We start from the raw sequence: 19729 nt of genomic DNA on the forward strand, positions 1-19729 counted from the left end.
TTTACTCTAGTGTTTATAACCACTGTGGAATTGGACATAACCTGGTTATTCACTATAAACTGTGACATGTTTATCTGCAGAGTTGCAGGTTGATTTAAAGGGTGTGAGAAAGCGATGTGTAACACACACTGTACACAGCAGCCTTTTTCATGAGCGTTTCTAGGTGGCGTAGTCGAGCCAGACGGAGCTGTTTCAGTTTGTTCGGGTGTCGATGTGGCGGTCGAGGTGGTGGTTGTGTTTGGATGGTGAAGCTGCTGACTGAGCATTGGCTCCTCACTTATTTCCATTATGGTGTTGGATTCTCGTTCTGCTGCTGCTGCTCTGGATCTTCTGAGGGTGATCTATCTGACATTGATCAGTTTGGATTTTGAGGATTTTGAGATGTTTATTGTTTGTTTTGGGAAACCAGATGAGGATCTAAAGCTTCACCCGTTAATGTGTTTGGAGACAATATTTAGAGTTTTCTGTATTTCTGAGGTTTGGCAATAGTTTTGTTTTTTCTCTCTCTCTCTCTCTCTCTCTCTCTCTCTCACTCACACTCACACTCACACACACACACACACACACACACACACACACACACACACACACACACGTTCTTACTCAGCTAATGTTATGTGAAATATGTAAGGCTTCATCATGTTCCAAGTTTCTGTTCTTCTTGTATTCTGCAGAACTGTTCCGTAACATCACGTCACTGCATTAACTCTCTCTACGATTTCAGAGTCACTTCTTATTAAAACATATCATGATGTGCATCCATAATCCTGAAGGTTCTCTCTGGGTAATGCTGAGAACATTTTGCATGATGGAGCTTATCCTAAAGCTGAAGTTTGTTACAGAATAAAAATGATTCGTCTTTTTCCCGGAAGCTGCAAAAGCTTTTTTGTGTACGAGCAAAATTGAGAAAAGGCTTTAGAGTGACAGAATCGACACTGAGAGTTTTCACACTGGATAGTTCTCGGATCTCTCTGTATTAATGAGAACATTAGCTGAGATACTTGAAGCCAGTCTACTACATCTCTTCATTAATCTGCTGCATGACAGGAAATCATGATCTGCCCTCTGCCCTCAGTAGCGTACTGCACCTGATCTCACAGATGCTCAGGATTAGCAGGTGTTGCTATGATTGACAGCGTTTGTACTGATGTTCTACTCAGGATCTGGAGAGCTCAGGAACATAAATATCCTCATCCTATTGCTGGAAGCTTGTAGATTTAAATTTTGACAAATAAAGATAATGAATGGAATCATCACTGAATAGATTTGAATGCTTTTGCAGGATTTAAGGCATGAGGTCATGAAGGAGTTTGGTTGCTCTTTGTTCTCTTCAGTACTTACTGATGTGTGATGGTGCTAGTCTGTCAGTTATGATGGTGTCAGTTTCAGCAGCCTGTGTGTGTGTGTGTGTGTGTGTGTGTGTGTGTGTGTGTGTGTGTGTGTGTGTGTGTGTGTGTGTGTGTGTGTGTGTGCCACAAGTGCCATTGTGTCAGAAGGTAGATTTGAGATCAGGAAGCAGACGACAGTAAAGCAGAAGAATGGTATGGAGATAATGCTGGGGCTGCCCCTGAGCCCAGCTAACAGCAATCCATTTATTTTTAGCATCCTGCCCCTTCTGTACTCTCCTTCCTCTGGCCTTCTGTCTGTTCTCAAGGCCCAAATCACCAGTGTTGTGCACTTGGGAATGGTTCTCTTGGTTATTACTGATTAGTGACTAAAGAGAATTTTGTAGGATATAAAGAAGGTGTATTTAGCGCTGAATTACTGTCCTGTGACCATTCAGTGTCGAGACTCCCATCACAATCCATTCATCTGCAGCTGGAACCTGCTGGATGCTGACCTACTTTTCACTAATTATTTTTCAATTCCATATCTGTGATTAAAGAAGTGGACTTTAGGCATCACAGCCTGTAAACAGGAACACGCATGAAATATCCTGGTGTGTCTGTAGAAGTGTGCTGGAGTAATAGGTAGTGTTTTGATGATGATGATGATGATGATGATGATGATGATGATCTGTCTAACTCATCGACCTGAAGATTGTGAAAGCCATTACCTTTAGAAACATGACATTCACCTGAGGTTGTTCTTCAAATGATGCATCACACTGATATGGACAGGGTTGTGTGAAGATCAAATCAAATACCAAATACCTGAACTTTAAACGTATTAAAATAAACCACTGTATTTTTGTGTTTTAAATAATTTTCTCAAGAGATACTTTTAATAATAACGGAGCATGAAATCTCTTCGTAAACCTTCCATTAGTCTGTGTTTCTGATTTGTTTCTTCAACATTACACACTGACTTGTTTAATAGCAACAGCTTTGTAATAAATCTGACACGTGCAACCAGTCAACAGATCAAATATTCACATACATGATCCCAGTGATCTCCCACATGAAGGGTAGTTTTAAAGTAACCGACTAAAATATACAAAAGTATTTTGCTACAAAACATCATGTCATTTTCATCAACCTGGTCAGATACAAACTATTTTATATTTAAAATAAGTATTTGAAATACATGTAATAAATACTGCTCATCCCTGGATACTGATTTAAGGTGCAATCATGGTGACTTTGTGGAGGACAGTTTCATGTCACAGGTCCTACAACATGGAAAGACTAAGCACAACAACAAGAAACAAGGTAGTTTTACTGCATCAGCAGGGTCTCTCACAGGCAAAGATCTCAAAGCAGACTAGGCTTTAAAGGGGCTTTTTTATTCAAGCTATTTTGAAGAAGCTTCAATAAACAGACGATGTTGAGGACCATACTGTACATGTGGTCAGCCAAGGAAACTTATATATATATTACATCATGCTTACTTTCCATACAACTGTGTATCATCAGCATAGCAATGGAAGCAAATACCATGTTTATATATCATTTAAGGCAGCAGTTATAAAGAAAAAAGCAGAGGGCCTAAGACAGATCCTTGTGGAACACCAAACTTTACCTCAGAGAGTGTGAAGGACTCACCATTTACATCAACAAACTGATAGCGATCAGTCAAATAAGAGCTGAGCCAGGAGAGAGCTGTTCCCTTTATTCCAACAACGTTCTCAAGTCCAGCAAGCAGGAGATGATGATCAATGTTGTGAAAAGCTGCACTGAGGTCGAGCAAAACAAGTAAAGAGACAAAACCCTGATCAGAGGCCAATAACAGTCATTTACCACCTTAACTAGCGCCGTCTCTGTGCTATGATGAGGCCGAAATCCTGACTGATACATTTCATAAATGTTCTTCCTCAGTAGATGTGAGCAGAACTGCTGTGCTACAACCTTTTCTAGAATCTTGGAGATAAAGAGGAGGTTTGATATTGGACTGTAGTTGGACAGCTGACAGGGTGAAGGTCAGGTTTCTTAATTAGGGGGTTGATATCTGCAGTTTGAAGGATTTAGGTACAAACCCAGTGCTAATGGAAGAGTTTATTATTTGTAAACAGGTTCAGTAACTTCTGTTTGAAGAAACTTTCTTCAGCAGATACGAGTCACATGCTACGTTTTGGCTCACGCTGCTGCATCAATGCCAGAAACCATACTGCATGGAAAGTCTTTTAGAAAGGAGGTGTGTGTGTGTGTGTGTGTGTGTGTGTGTGTGTGTGTGTGTGTGTGTGTGTGTGTGTGTGTGTGCATGACATATCCAAGGCTTTTGGATATTCAATTTAATGTTCTACAGGACAGACGTTCTGCTGCAGACGCTTGTACAATAAGTCCATCATCTTCTAACCTCCATTGGTCATTTATCCATTCACTGAGATTCAATTCAATTAATTTTTATTTGTATAGATATTTTATTTACAATAATATTTAAATATATATATATATATTTATTTAAAATTACCATTGTCTCAGAAGCCAGGAGATCTGGCTTAAAAGCTCGGTGTGGTTTTTGATCGGTGGTGACGGACATGCAGACGTTTTCTGTAGATCTGTAGATGTTTGTACATAGTTTGATTTTATCTTTATGCATTTTTTTCATAATTTGAATATTCTTTGGAAGGGCATGTGTGTGCTGTGTGTTTGTGTAGTACGGTTTTATATGAATCATGATAAACTTGTATAATGATTTTATATAAATCAGTCTAAAAAAAAAACTCTACAGAAAGTTTAAATAATCCCAGATTCCAAGACAAAGAAAGAACACACATTTTTTGACTGTATTTATATTTATTATCTGTGTTTAAGGACAGAGATGAAGGAGAGTGTAAGCAGTGAGATGAGTTGATAATAACAGCACGACATTCCCTACAGTAGAATAAAACACAAGCAGTGTGTAAAAACCGCACACGGCACATTCTGACCTACATGTCAGGGATTTATTTTCAGTTCCAGTGTTTTTAGGAGACTGATCAGATTTGTCGAGCAATCTGTGTGCAGATTTCCCATTAGGTTTTCCTGCATCCTTGATATTTATTGCCTTTTCCATGGCAACTGAGATGTTTTTACTGAAAAGCTCCGGAGCTCAGGGTGGATTTATTATTTATCTGGAAACCCGTGTCTGTAAGAGAGACTGTGGGATAAATGTCAGCTTGATTTTATTCTATATATATATATATATATATATATATATATATATATATATATATAGAGAGAGAGAGAGAGAGAGAGAGAGAGAGAGAGAGAGAGAGAGAGAGAGTTAAACAGACAGACAGACAGACAGACAGACAGACAGACAGACAGACAGACAGACAGACAGACAGATAGCCCTCAGTGCTCCAGGGTGCAGTATCTTGGCTAAATTGTAATAGTTAAACAGTTACATTTAAAACAATTTAAAACAAAATGCATGTTTGGTTGAATATTATAAAATATTTTTATCAAAAATATAATAAATGAAATGAATACAATGCACTATTTTATTATATTGAGTAATCGGGGAGTGGGAGCTCAGTGGTTAAGGTGCTGAGTTACTGATCGGAAGGTCTGGGGTTCAAGGCCCAGTATCGCCAAGCTGCCACTCTTGGGCCCTTAAGCAAGGCCCCTAACCCTTTATGCTCCAGGGCGCCGTATCATGGCTCTGACCCCAGCTTCCGAACAATCTGAGATATGTGAAGAACAAATTTCACTGGGCTGTAATGTATATGTGCCGATAAAAGCAATTCTTATAATCAATTAAATTTGCACAAATGAAATTTAATAAATAAAATTAAACAAATGGAAAAAATTTTATTAAATAGTTCACATTTGTTAAACTCCATTTGGGAAATACAGATGTGTATGTAAGTGTTCAAAATTTTTCATTTTTTCCAACAATTTTTTATTCACTTCAAGTTGATTTCTGCATATAACAATATTTATGACAAAAATAATCTTGAATCTTGAATCCATAGCGTTAGCGTTAGCGTTAGCTGCTGAATATAAATATATTACATAGAAAACATGTGTGTAGGCAAAGTATGCAGATGTAGTCTGGTGTCTATGATGTGTGTGTGTGTGTGTGTGTGTGTGTGTGTGTGTGTGTGTGTGTGTGTGTGTGTGTGTGTGTGTGTTGGGGGCAGCTCTCAGGATTAGAGGAATTGGAGAGGTGGTGGTTGGGTGTTGTTCATACACCTGATGGTTAAAAACCTTGAAGTTCTGCCTTTAGCTCTCCTCTAGCCTTCGCCTGATATTTGGAGTGTGTTCGGTGTGTATACAACTATATATAAGGACATATACTACAAATCTACACTTCTATAAAGATCATACAGAATATAGAGTTATAGAGGCCGGTCCTGATCCTGCTGCTTCTGGTGTAAATGTTCCTGAATTTCCAGCATCAGATCTGAAACTTCATTGTATGTTTGTGTTATGGGAATGTGGACCTGAGATTGAGCACTGGATGTTTCTCAGGCTGCACGTGTGTAAGTGTGTGTGTGTGTGTGTGTGTGTGTGTGTGTGTGTGTGTGTGTGTGTGTGTGTGATGTCTGCTCTTTAGTATGTCAGTGAGATAAGTGTGAGGTCTTGGGTGATGCACTGTGGCTCATATGAAGACAGAAGCAGCTCCTGCTGGAGTGTTGGGTGTTGGGTGTTGGGTGTTAGTTTTGTGTTCGTGTGTACTGTATAATATGTTTTTAGGTCAGACACAGAAATAAACACAAAAAAACAAAAGTAGTAGATATACATTTCCATATTTAAATTTCTGCTATTAAATTCTGTAAATGACATTAAAATACAATGAATAATAACCATCATCATCATCATCATCATCATCATCATCATCATCATCATCATCATCATCAGTATTCTAAGATACAATGTGATTGTATGTGGATAAATGATGAGTGATGATGTTACAGGAAGTCAACAGTCACTGTGAAGAGTTGAACTCCAGCTGATCTTAGACTGGGATCAAAGGTCAAATATTCCCACTTGCCATAGTGACCAGCTTAATAAATTACACCACCCTTGTTGGTGTGTGTGTGTGTGTGTGTGTGTGTGTGTGTGTGTGTGTGTGTGTGTGTGTGCGTGCGCAGTGTCCTGCTAGTTCACCATCTGTAATGCTCTTCTGTAGAAACATCACTCAGGAAGCCCTCATGGTTCAAACAGCAGATAAGAAATGTAGAGAATTTCTGGTTTATTCTGAAATATCATCTCACAAAAATGTTAGAAATAATAATAATAATAGAAATTATGATAATAAAAATTTATTTACTTCTTAATTAACTATTTTATTATTCTATATTGTGTATATACTGTATCTTTATGCTTATTTTTATTTTATTTTGCGGGACATATTTATGAAAAAAAAATTAAAATTGTGGATTTTTATTTTTTTTTGCACAGATTTAATGCAAAATTTTATCCTCACATCAGATCAAATTGTTCATGTAATTAAAACATATCTTTGACAGTATGACATGATTTTAGGTGAACTGAATTCTCATGCACAAGTGCTCTGTTTCTCGTCTCACTCAGAAAATCAGAAGCATTAAAGCAGAAGGTCTATAAAGAGATGCAGCGAAGAAGTTTCCAGTTGCTTTTTGGAAACTTGAAGCCATGCGAGGATCTGAAACTGTGGTTTTGCACCCCAGCTGCATTTGCTGTTCACACTCATAGAGATGGTCTTGGTTAACACCTGCCCCCGTCGTCTCTCTTCACAGATCTCTCTATAGCACAGAGAAAGTTTGCAGAGTCGCTAAACGAGTTCAAGTTCCAGTGCATCGGAGACGCTGAGACGGACGATGAGATATGCATCGGTAAGGGAACAAGCTTTATTGTAGTCCATTACAGGTCACCACCACACACACACACACACACACACACACACACACACACACACACACACACACACACACACACACACACACACACACACACATTCACACTCTCACACACATTCACTGCAAGCTCAAATTCAAAAGCTTTGATCAAACTTTCCGATTATTTAACTGACTTTGTAAACTGGTTTGTAAAATGGATACAGAATAAAAACAAACAAATGTAACACCATGTAAAATAGTCCTGAACTTAATTGCAAAAAAAACAAACAAAAAAAAAACAGCACCGAATCACAAAAGTGTGCTGAATGAAATATTCATATATTGACTCATAAATATAATTACATTATTAATAAGTAATAAAAGTAATATAGTGCTCCCCATGCAGTGTGCAGTCTCACGTAAAAACAAACAACATGTGGCATCAATGATTCACCTCTAGAGGTCGCTCTCGTAATCAAAGTGGACGGGGAGTCGGAAAAACTATCGGTTCTGTTTAATCGGCAAAACTGATGAATTGATTGAGCTCTAGTAAAGACATAGTGACCTGAGCCTAGAAGATGATGTCATATTTAGTCCTGTTCCATATTGAGGGAAGGGTTTGCTCAGTGGTTGAGATGTTTCCGATCCGATCATCACCTCTGCTGGACCCCTGAGCAAGACCTTAACCCTCATCTGTACAGGTGTATAATTGAGTATAAGTCACTCTGAATAAGGTATTACAATGTTTTTATTCTACTATTCTGTAAATTATTTACCATTAAGTTTCACCACTGGGTAGAACTTTTCCAGAAATTGCTTTAATAATTTTATATTTTGGTTACTGTGATCATACAATAAGAAATTGCAGCTGTGGTGTTTTGGGTATTTCTCTGTAAGACATTTCCACTGCTGAATGATTTCTAACTTTAATATAACACACATGGAACTTGGAATTTACTGAGCTGATGTTGGGATTTTTCACTTGGATCAGATCCACAGCCGGTGGAGCTGCAAGGAGAAAAAAGTCTTGTCCTGAAAGCTGGAGTTTTCAGCGTCGTCTCTGTGCTATGTTCTTCTGCCCTAGCAGTGAACATCTGGCCAGATACCCAGGGCTGAACATGTCAGTGTGTTCAGTGTGTGTACATAAAGTTTTAACTGGAAGCAAAATATAAAATATACAAAAAGGGTTCAGATGCGTTTCCTGCTGTGTGAGATGCAAAAACAGTGAAAGTTGTAGCAGGAAAGGAGTGGCATTGAGTAAAAGACTCAGTGGAGGAGGTAAAAAGAGCTGGAGGTAGCAGAGCTGAAGATGTTGAGATGTTTGTTGGGAGTGACGACGATGGACAGGATTAGAAATGAGTTTATTAGAGGGACAGCGCATGTAGGACGTTTTAGAGACAAGATGAGGGAGGTGTGATTGAGATGGTTTGGACATGTGCAGAGGAGGGACATGGGGTATATCAGTAGGAGAATGCTGAGGATGGAGCCACCAGGAAGGAGGAAAAGAGGAAGACCAAGGAGGAGGTTTATGGATGTGGTGAGGGAAGACATGCAGGTAGTTGGTTTAAAAGAGGCAGATGTAGAGGACATGATGGTGTATGGAGTATGGAGACAGATGTTCCACTGTGGAGACCCCTATGGGAGAAGCCGAAAGAAGAAAAAGAAGAAGAAGAGGATTATAGCAGGAAATGGGTCAGATGAAGCAGGTTTTAGAGTAGAAGAGGACTGAAGCTGTGGAGGACAGGATTCCTGTAGATCCAGTTATAGTCACTGAGTAAACAGGGCTGTGTTGTGATCTGATGTGAACATGTGCAGAAGAAGAAGAAGAAAAAACTAAACTTTTGAGCATTGTTTGTCCGTGTGTTCAATAGCCAGATCACTTCAGGAGTTTGCTGGTGTTCTTCAGAACCTGGAGGACGAGAGGACACGGATGGTGGGTGAACCTTTAACCCTCCTCATCCTTCTGCATCATCGCTGAATTATTTTGTTGAGAATAATTGTTTGTTTTTCTTCAGATTGATAATGCGAACGAAGTTCTAATCACACCATTGGAACGCTTCAGGAAAGAACAGATTGGAGCTGCCAGGGTAAGGAACCTTCACAGCGTTTGGTCTGTCAGTAAATCAAGTGTAAGAGTGAATTTTGTAGCTACAAGAACTTTAGAGATGTTGATGGTCAGAATGTGCAGTAAAGCTGAAAGGGGTACCGTCCAGGAAGAAGGATTGAGCATCTGATCAGATCTCGGATCCTGGACAGATTTAGCTAAAACTTCACAAGTGCTCCTGAGATCAACAGTGAACATGTCATGAGTCACATTTGACTATTAAATAAACTAGAATAAAAAAAAAAAAAAAAAAACATTATCCAATGCTATAAATCTTTATCAGTTGTAGAGCCTTATTATAAACTGGATTAATAAATAAAGCATTAATTGTGCTTAGTTTAAACAATTTCTTTTATTTGAGAAGGAACATTTTGTTTTAGACTTTTGTTGAATCTTTATTTATCATTCATTCATTCATTCATTTTCTCCCGCTTATCCGTAATTCGGGTCACGGGGGCAGCAGTCTAAGCAGCCCTTTGACTGCTGCCCAATCCTCACAGCACCGTCCCTTACGGTCCCTCCTGCAGGTGGTGAGCCCACGGGAAGCTTTATTTATCAATTTAACTCAATTAGCAAGTTTCCTCCACATCCCTTATTGGTCATTGCGCCACACTGCCATCTGGTGGTAATATATATAATTTTTATTTATTTATAATTTTTTTTTTTAATGAGTCCTTTTAAGTTTCAATCTTCTTCAGGAAACTAGGGTTAGGGTTAGGGTTAGACACACACACACACAGACACACACAGACACACAGACACACACACACACACACACACACACTTCTTCCCCAGGCCAATTGCTGCCGAAAAAAGGAGAGCAATTATTCCCTTTTTCATCATCGCTTTTGAGGAACGTCCAGCAGGTTCCAACGCTCTGCAGTTTCTTCCAGATTCTGACACTGGTACCATCCAGAGAATTTTCCATTTAGTGGTAGAAGTTATTTTAAACTGGAAATGAAGGAGACTCTGAAGCACCACGATGCATCTCACAGGGAATGTAATCACGGTGTTGTGTGAGAAGTGGATTTTCTCTCGCTGTGGGTCATGTAATAAGAATGAAATGCAGTACATGCAGTACTGTGATCCTTTAAAAGCGTTATATCCTGCTGTTACACTAAAATATACAATACACATGTTTTGATTAGTAACTCAGAGAAAACATGGCACGCTGAAAAGCAGCGAGGTCACCACTGTCCAATCACAGTCCTGAACATGACCCAAGGGGCGTGGCTTTAATCAGAGAAATTAGCAAAAAATTAATTTGAATATGAAGATTCCTGATCATTAAATAATGGTTTGTATTTGTGTGTTCAAGGAGGCAAAGAAAAAGTATGACAAGGAGACGGAGAAATACTGTGGCGTTCTGGAGAAGCATCTCAGCTTATCTGCCAAGAAGAAGGAGTCACACCTTCATGAAGTATGACATCAAGATGATATCGCAGTGTATATATATTTATATATTTATATGTGGCAGCCTGGTGTGGCCAGGACTTTAACCCACAATCTGCAGATCCAAAATCCAAAGCCTTAACCACTAGTCTACCACTTCCCCTGAGTGCAATATTATATTTATTAATTATAATGTATAATTCATATAATTATATTCAGAAATATAATTAATATATTCATATGGTAATTCGTTGGTTATCGGCGAATGCGATCCAACCGATCTTTCCGTATCGGTAAAATCAACCATGAGTCCCTCTAGAATTCAGGGATGTCTGGCTTTTTAATTGTTTCAAGTTCATGTTCAAGTTATGGCCATAAATTTACTGCCAAATGAGACACAAATCTGACCTGATGATGGCGCTAGAGCGTTGGACTGGAAGGACTTCCTCACACAATGCGCCAAATTTGAACAGTTTTTACCAGGTGATTATATGAGCTGCCACAGACATCTGAGTCTGAAGAGAAAGAAGTATAATGAGAAAATATGGAATAACAGTATGATAATTGCGCATCTTATGGGGAAGTGGCAGCTCAGTGGTTACAGCTTTGGGTTTCTGATCAGAAGGTTGGGGGTTCAAGCCCCCAGCACTGTCAAGCTGCTGTCGTTGGTCCCTTTACGAAAGGCCTTTAACTCTCATTTACCTCTCCTTTACCTCTCCGTTAACTCTCCTTTAACTCTCATTTACCTCTCCGTTAACTCTCCTTTACCTCTCCGTTAACTCTCCTTTAACTCTCATTTACCTCTCCGTTAACTCTCCTTTACCTCTCCGTTAACTCTCCTTTAACTCTCATTTACCTCTCTGTTAATTCTCCTTTACCTCTCCTTTAACTCTCATTTACCGCTCCGTTAACTCTCCTTTAACTCTCCTTTACCTCTCCGTTAACTCTCCTTTAACTCTCATTTACCTCTCCGTTAACTCTCCTTTACCTCTCCGTTAATTCTCCTTTAACTTTCTTTTAACTCTCCTTTAACTCTCCTTTACCCCTCCGTTAACTCTCCATTAACTCTCATTTACCTCTCCGTTAATTCTCCTTTAACTCTCCTTTAACTCTCCTTTACCTCTCCTTTAACTCTCCTTTACCTCTCCGTTAACTCTCCTTTACCTCTCCGTTAACTCTCCTTTACCTCTCCTTTAACTCTCATTTACCGCTCCGTTAACTCTCCTTTAACTCTCATTTACCTCTCCGTTAACTCTCCTTTAACTCTCCTTTACCTCTCCTTTAACTCTCATTTACCGCTCCGTTAACTCTCCTTTAACTCTCATTTACCGCTCCGTTAACTCTCCTTTAACTCTCCTTTACCTCTCCTTTAACTCTCATTTACCGCTCCGTTAACTCTCCTTTAACTCTCCTTTACCTCTCCGTTAATTCTCCTTTAACTCTCCGTTAACTCTCCTTTAACTCTCATTTACCGCTCCGTTAATTCTCCTTTACCTCTCCTTTAACTCTCCTTTACCTCTCCTTTAACTCTCCTTTACCTCTCCGTTAACTCTCCTTTAACTCTCCTTTACCTCTCCTTTAACTCTCCTTTACCTCTCCGTTAACTCTCCTTTAACTCTCCTTTACCTCTCCTTTACCTCTCCTTTAACTCTCCTTTACCTCTCCTTTACCTCTCCTTTACCTCTCCTTTACCTCTCCTTTAACTCTCCTTTAACTCTCCTTTAACTCTCAGCTGTGTAAAGTGGCGTAAACATTTATTTTGACTAACGATGAGCCAGTAGTTATAATGTGTAGGATGGTAATTAGCAGTTTTTTGCTTTTCACACAGGCAGACAGTCAGTTGGATCATGTAAGGCAGCATTTCTACGAGATGTCTCTGGAGTGTGTGTTTAAAGTGCAGGAGGTCCAGGAGAGGAAGATGTTCGAGTTTGTGGAGCCGGTAAAAACTACAGACACCTTTTTACTCATTCCACCGTTTAAACGTATATAAAAAGATCTGAATTTGTGTGTGTTCCTCAGGGAAGACTTTCTTTCACTTCTGTGTTTATTTGTTTGAAGCTGCTGGCTTTTCTTCAAGGTCTCTTCACGTATTATCACCACGGGTACGAGCTGGCCAAAGACTTCAACCACTTCAAGACAGATCTCACTATTAGCATTCAAAATGTATGTGAGCTTCCACCAGGACTGTAATCAATATTTAAACATCTAAAACTAAACACACATCAGGTGTAAGGAGAGTCAAAGAGAAGTAATGATAACACATTAATCACAAAAACCTTTGGCAAAAATCCATACGGATAGTTTTTCTGGGTTGCGTCTTTTTCTGGAGCATCTAAGGTTTACTGCTATTATACAGTATGAGAGCGGCCTCTAGAGGCGAATCACTGAAACCATGTTCTGATTATTATTAGTAAATGTTGAAATGAACAAACAAACAATAAACAAAACTTCTGAAGCATTTATTAACTTTAGTTACAAATGAAATCTTACTTCTTACTTTAAAGCCATAACATTTCCCATAAATTCAAACAGTCGTGTTTAAAATGGATCTTTAAATGTCTTCACAAAAACCAGAGCATTGACATTTTAATTTTAATTCATTATTCATTTTAAAACCTCCAGTTTTAATCAGGTTTGTGTTCATGTGATCAGACACGGAACCGCTTCGAGAGCACGCGATCAGAGGTGGAGAGTCTGATGAGGAAGATGAAGGAGAACCCACACGAACACAAGAACATCAGTCCTCACACAATGGAGGGTTATCTGTTTATCTTAGAGAAACGTAAGTGTCAATCCTCAGTCTGTACACACAACTAATAATTGATCATAATTATTATTATCTTCATCACCATCATCATCATCATCATCCTCAATTAATTAATCAACACTTTCTGACCAATCAGATTTGAGAATTTAGCAGCACTGTGTTATAAATTTATAAGATGTTTCTTTCAGGTTCCTTCGTGTCCACGTGGGTGAAGTATTACTGCACCTACCAGCGTGAGACCAAACAACTCACCATTGTTCTGTTCGACCAGAAATCTGGAGGCAAAACTGTAAGCAGCTTCTTTAACTCCTGCACCTGTTTAATGTGTTTAACTCCCAAATTAGATCTCACCTTCATTTGACCTTCAGTAAGAACATCTCACAGATACAGTGATCCGGTCTGGGAGGAAACCAAATCACCTGACAGTCACAGAAGATCTCTGGTGAAGCAGGACAAATCTTCTTTCCCTCTTTTCTGAATAAAGTAGTAATATGATAGACAGATCTTGCATTTATTTTTATGAGAAAGTGGAATTTGGGGATTCCTCTCCTCTTCTCTCCTCTCCTCTCCTCTATTCTCCTCTCCTCTTCTTTCTTTCTCTCTTCTCTTCTCTTCTCTTCTCTTCTCTTCTCTTCTCTTCTCTTCTCTTCTCTTCTCTTCTCTTCTCTCCTCTCCTCTCCTCTATTCTCCTCTCCTCTTCTTTCTTTCTCTCGTCTCTTCTCTTCTCTTCTCTTCTCTTCTCTTCTCTTCTCTTCTCTTCTCTTCTCTTCTCTTCTCTTCTCTCATCTCCTCTCCTCCTCTATCCTCCTCTCTTCTCTTCTCTTCTCTTCTCTTCTCTTCTCTTCTCTTCTCTTCTCTTCTCTTCTCTTCTCTCCTCCTCTCTTTTCTCCTCTCCTCCTCTTTCCTCCTCTCTCATCTCCTCTTCTCTCCTATTCTCTATTCTCCTCTCCTCTTTTTTCCTTCTCTCTTCTCTTCTCTTCTCTTCTCTTCTCTTCTCTTCTCTTCTCTTCTCTTCTCTTCTCTTTTTTCCTCATCTCCCATCTCCTTTTCTCTCCTCTCTTCTCCTCTATTCTCCTCTCCTCCTCTTTCCTCCTCTTTTCTCTCCTCTCTTCTCCTCTCCTCTATTTTTCTCTTCTCTTCTCTTCTCTTCTCTTCTCTTCTCTTCTCTTCTCTTCTCTTCTCTTCTCTTCTTTTCTCTTCTCTTCTCCTCTTCCATCTCCTCTTCTCTCCTCTCCTCCTCTATTCTTCTCTCCTCTTTTCTACTTTCTTCTCCTCTCCTCTCCTCTCCTCTTCTTTCCCCACCTCCTCTTTCCTCCTCTCCCATCTTCTCTTCTCTCCTCTCTTCTCCTCTATTCTCTTCTCTTCTCCTCTCTTTTCTTCTCTTCTCTTCTCTTCTCTTCTCTTCTCTTCTCTTCTCTTCTCTTCTCTTCTCTTCTCTTCTCCCATCTCCTCTTCTCTCCTCTATTCTCCTTTTCTCTCCTTTCTTCTCTGTGAAAACAATTCCACAACTTCACATCGAAACAAAAAAAAAACAATACACAATCAGAAATGAACATCTGTACAATCCCCTGCTTTATTACACATGATTATTGTTGTTATTAATAATGAGGTAATAGTAAGTTGTCTGGATTAAAGCGTCTCCTAAATGTATAAATGTAAATGAATTGATATTTGATCTAAGATTCAGGGTGTCAATAATAATAATAATAATAGCTGAGGAATGGGTATTAGAGCACAAGGTGGTTGGAAATATGTGCAGAGCTGCTGTGCAAACATGTCTGAAACATCTGAAGTGTCGAGACCTCGGGGCATTTCTGCTCAGCCTCCTAGTGTTCTGTGAGAGAATAACTCACAAAGAGTGTGTGTGTGTGTGTGTGTGTGTGTGTGTGTGTGTGTGTGTGTGTGTGTGTGTGTGTGTGTGTGTGTGTGTGTGTGTGTGTGTGTGTGTGTGTGTGTGTGTGTGTGTGTGTGTGTGTGTGTAAGTTGTTTTCCTTCTTGATCATTAATGCATAAATCCGCTCTTATTAAAGTGAACACAGATCTCTTTTGCAGCTGAACTTCATTACTGCGCCTTACAGACAAAATAAATGCCTTATCTCAGATCTTATATTTTATTTCAGGGAGACGAGGAGAGTTTCATCCTTAAGTCCTGCATCAGAAGGAAAACTGACTCCATCGAGAAGAGGTTCTGCTTTGATGTGGAAACAGTGGATCGGTATGTCGCAGTTCTTCATAATTGCCACCAGATGGCAGTGCAGTCCACACACAGAGACTGAATTTAGGGCAGTAGACTTGGCAGAGATGTTAAACATACACACACTCACATACACACACTCACACACACACACACACACACACACACACACACACACACACACACACACACACACACACACACACACAGTGGCAAAACACTGCTAATTGCTTTGGCTCTTCATGCGACTGTAAAAGGGAGCAGAGAGGAAGTGTGAGGAACTCGCTATTGTGTGTTCTGAAGTGGGAGGAGGAGCTGAGGATCCAGCAGCACATTTAGCTGGAATGTGTGTTGGAATGTACATGTGTATTCAGGATTTATATAAATATATAAATATATATAAACAGTTTAATTATCCGTCAGAATAATTTCAACTCTTTCACCAACCTGGAAATAAATATACTCAGTAATCTGGAGGTCTCTGTGGAGTTCAACTGATTTATTGATCCTGTTCCTTTTCTAGTAGAAGTAGAGAGGAAGAGAGAAAGACAGGATAAATGATAGAAAGTATGAGAAAGCCCTCTCTCTCTCTCTCTCCTCTCTCTCTCTCTCTCTCTCTCTCTCTCTCTCTCTCTCTCTCTCTCTCTTTCTCTCTCTCTCTCTCTCGTTCTTCACTTCCTGTTTGTGCAGCGAGGTGATTAATTAATATTGATGAACAGGAAGTGTTGCATAAGTCCACAGTTCATCATGTGACCCAAAGCCCACGTTTATGTTCATTATTAAATCCACATGGAATTTCTGACACTGGTGCAGATTTGCTGCTTGGACCTGCTAATTGCTGCTCACAGTTATATCCAGTTACACTGAATTATGTGTGTGTGTGTGTGTGTGTGTGTGTGTGTGTGTGTGTGTGTGTGTGTGTGTGTGTGTGTTTCAGCCCTGGAGTGATGATAACTATGCAGGCTTTGTCAGAAGAGGACCGGAGGTTGTGGATGGAGGCTATGGATGGAAGAGAACCGGTGTGTTCATTTATCTTTCCACACCCCATGATGATGTTTCTCTACCTGAGGGTCATGTGACGTGTCAAATTATTGGTTTAATGTGTATACTGATGCCTCTGAATCTTCCTCAGTAACAGAGACAGAATAAATAAGCACTAAAATGTCTTGCATAATAAATAATACATTTCATGTGACTGTAAAGTCATTGATCAGTACAAGAGAAACACTTTGGATTGGATTATAGAGAAATAATCCAATTGAGATCAAACTTATCACACCATCCTGCCGTCATTCCTTACACTTTTTAAAATTGATGAATTATGAGGAGATGTCAAAAAGTTTGGAGACTTTGGTTACTAGAAAGTACTTTATTTATCTATGTTTCCACACAATCACCTTCAAAATAGTGCCATTGCACAGCAATACAGCGCCCCAGTGTTCTTCTGGAACAAGTCCTAGAAGTCTTCTTTTTAAAGCGTGTCTTCTATGATTTGCTATCAAAACAGCGAGCTGGATCTTCATCTTCAGGAAGAGGGCGAAGTCAAAGCCCAGGAGCCAAATCTGGCGAGTAGGGTGGGTGCGGAAGTGAGATCGTGTTGTTCCTGGCGAGAAACTCACGTGTGAGGAGGAGCTCAGTGACAGGGTGCGTTGTCGTCGTGAAGTGTCCTGTCATGATGACCTCGCAGACGTGGTCAGAATATCCCCAGGTGCACAGCTCCTGATGTAAACAGGACCATGTCCTTAGGCACACTGACTTATGAAGGTCTGTGTTCCCTGTGACTGTGCGTGCAGCCTTGTGCTGCCATCTGTTGGCTAGAGTACAAACAGCCTCGAAATGTTTTGATAGCACCTCGTACGTGAAGAAAGTAAATAACAGTAGACGCGGAGGAATAAACGTTGATGATAATATCTTCTGTGAATTTAATTCTGGAGGAAAAAAATCATCAGTGAATCTTTTCCTGTAATTTATAACATTACGCCTCATAATGAACTGATCACAAGCCTACAACTGTTTCTGTATCGGTCCTTGTGTTGTCAGAAGATCTACCTAAGATCAACACTCACATGCTGGTGAAGGTCTCGGGACACAAATATCCTGGTTCACATAAAAGCAATAAAACTGTTCCAGGAAAAACAAAAAGAAAGAAAAATCCAGATCTGCTTTGTGTTTTCCTTCTTTAGTACATCTTCTGTAGGAATCAGACTTTCTTGTCTGCACTTTTCTTACATTTAAAAGTGATTCTAGATCGATCTACAGACATTGTGAATGATTGTGAGATGAATAGGAGGGATATGAGACATGCAGGTATCTCCTGCAGGTCAGCTGAACCTCCAGGTGTTTACTCAGGTTGTATATTGTATGTGAAAAGGTATTTGTTCAGAAACTGCACATTTACAATGAACATGTAATTTTATATAGTACTTCAGTGTATTTGTGAGAGGTGTGGTCTTTTCATGAGCTCCGTACTCTCGTAGCTGCTGTTTGTTTGCTGTTGCATGGTGACAGTTTTACTTCACTGTCTGTTCTGTGGCAGGTGTACAACATGAACCGAGACAGCCAGAATGAAGCCAGTGAGTTTTTATTATTTTTTGCATTCACAGAGATTAGTATTGTGCAAAAAACATACACTAAAAAGCTATAAAACTTATTTAAGCTGCTTTATTTTTCACCTCAGCGGCCCAGCTTGACGTGATCGGCTTCAACGTCATCAAGAAGTTCATCTACGCCGTAGAGACAAGAGGTATGACTTCATCTGCGCTTGTGCGTCCAGCTACAGTGTTCAGACCCGTTTCCACTTTTCATTCCATCGACTTCCATTTAAACGCATACAAACAGTGAACCAGAGACCTGCTGCGAATACGGGAGACGACCGGATATGGTGTCCAGGGTCTCAGGCATTTTGGAAAAGAATGAAAAAATGATGGAATTGGTTTCGAGTGATTCCATGCTGCAGTACTCAGGGCTTCCTTAGAGCATCATGGATTTTATCATGGTAACACTATCAGTCAGATGTCTACAAACATTCACCAAACCTGAACTTCGGAATGCACCAAAACATGCATCTTATCAAATACTGCATTTCCGGTCTTCAGTCATGCGTGTGTATGGAATGGAAGTCAAAAGAATGAAAAGTGTCTTTATTTTTCTTACTTGTAGACGATATTCACTCTGTAACTCTGCTCCCTGCCTCCTGTTAACGCTAATACATCATTTTCCCCAAATCCCAGATGATGGGCTTCAAGCAATTGAAATAGGATTATTAATATCATGTTTAAATATCAGCTCTGTGGGAAACACTGTATCAGTCATGTGGCGTGTGTCTCCATGCTGTATGTCTGTACGTCTGTCTCTAATGCGGTGTTGTTTGTGATGTTATCAGGTATCGATGAGCAGGGCTTGTACAGAATAGTCGGCATCACCTCACGAGTGCAAAAGCTGCTGACTCTCGCCATGGGTAAGACGCCACCGAGCCATGTTCGGATCATAACATACAGCTGCTAAACATCTGTGTGATTTCCCTCTTTTCCATCAAGCAGGATAAAGTGAGAGATGAACTACAGTTTCATTTTTATCACAAAAAATATCTGCAGTGTTTACGAATCATTCAGAGTCCCAATTCATCAGAACAAAAAGTCAAGATAGAATCTGTAGAGAGTCAGGAGAGAGTCAGGAGAGTCAGGAGAGAATCAATAGAGATTTAGGAGAGAATTAATAGAGAGTCAGGAGAGAATTAAAAGAGAGTCAGTAGAGAGACAAGAGAGAATCTGTAGAGAATCAGTAGAGAGTCAGGAGAGAATCTGTACAGAGTCAGGAGAGAATCTGTAGAGAGTCAGTAGAGAATCAGGAGAGAATCTGTAGAGAGTCAGTAGAGAATCAGGAGAGAATCTGTAGAGAGTCAGTAGAGAGTCAGGAGAGAATCTGTAGAGAGTCAGTAGAGAGTCAGGAGAGAATCAGGAGAGAATCTGTAGAGAGTCAGTAGAGAGTCAGTAGAGAGTCAGGAGAGAATCTGTAGAGAGTCAGGAGAGAATCTGTAGAGAGTCAGTAGAGAATCAGGAGAGAATCTGTAGAGAGTCAGGAGAGAGT

The 19729-nt window shown here is 39.8% G+C and overlaps 1 protein-coding gene across 1 annotated transcript in view; it reads left to right on the forward strand.

Moving 5' to 3' along the window:
- Positions 1-19729, forward strand: part of LOC310739450 (rho GTPase-activating protein 26-like) — a gene marked incomplete at its 3' end in the record, with an annotated part of 50999 nt that overhangs the window by 19976 nt on the left and 11294 nt on the right. The window contains exons 2-14 of the mRNA XM_083565376.1: positions 7088-7183; positions 9058-9119; positions 9202-9273; positions 10609-10710; positions 12511-12621; positions 12741-12845; positions 13335-13464; positions 13638-13738; positions 15570-15664; positions 16581-16662; positions 18180-18216; positions 18321-18386; positions 19026-19100. Coding sequence (XP_083421502.1) covers positions 7088-7183; positions 9058-9119; positions 9202-9273; positions 10609-10710; positions 12511-12621; positions 12741-12845; positions 13335-13464; positions 13638-13738; positions 15570-15664; positions 16581-16662; positions 18180-18216; positions 18321-18386; positions 19026-19100 — 1134 coding nt within the window. The remainder of the gene's footprint in view (positions 1-7087; positions 7184-9057; positions 9120-9201; positions 9274-10608; positions 10711-12510; positions 12622-12740; positions 12846-13334; positions 13465-13637; positions 13739-15569; positions 15665-16580; positions 16663-18179; positions 18217-18320; positions 18387-19025; positions 19101-19729) is intronic.

Source organism: Silurus aristotelis (assembly GCF_946808225.1).
Source record: "Silurus aristotelis genome assembly, chromosome: 16".
Classification (NCBI taxonomy): domain Eukaryota; kingdom Metazoa; phylum Chordata; class Actinopteri; order Siluriformes; family Siluridae; genus Silurus; species Silurus aristotelis.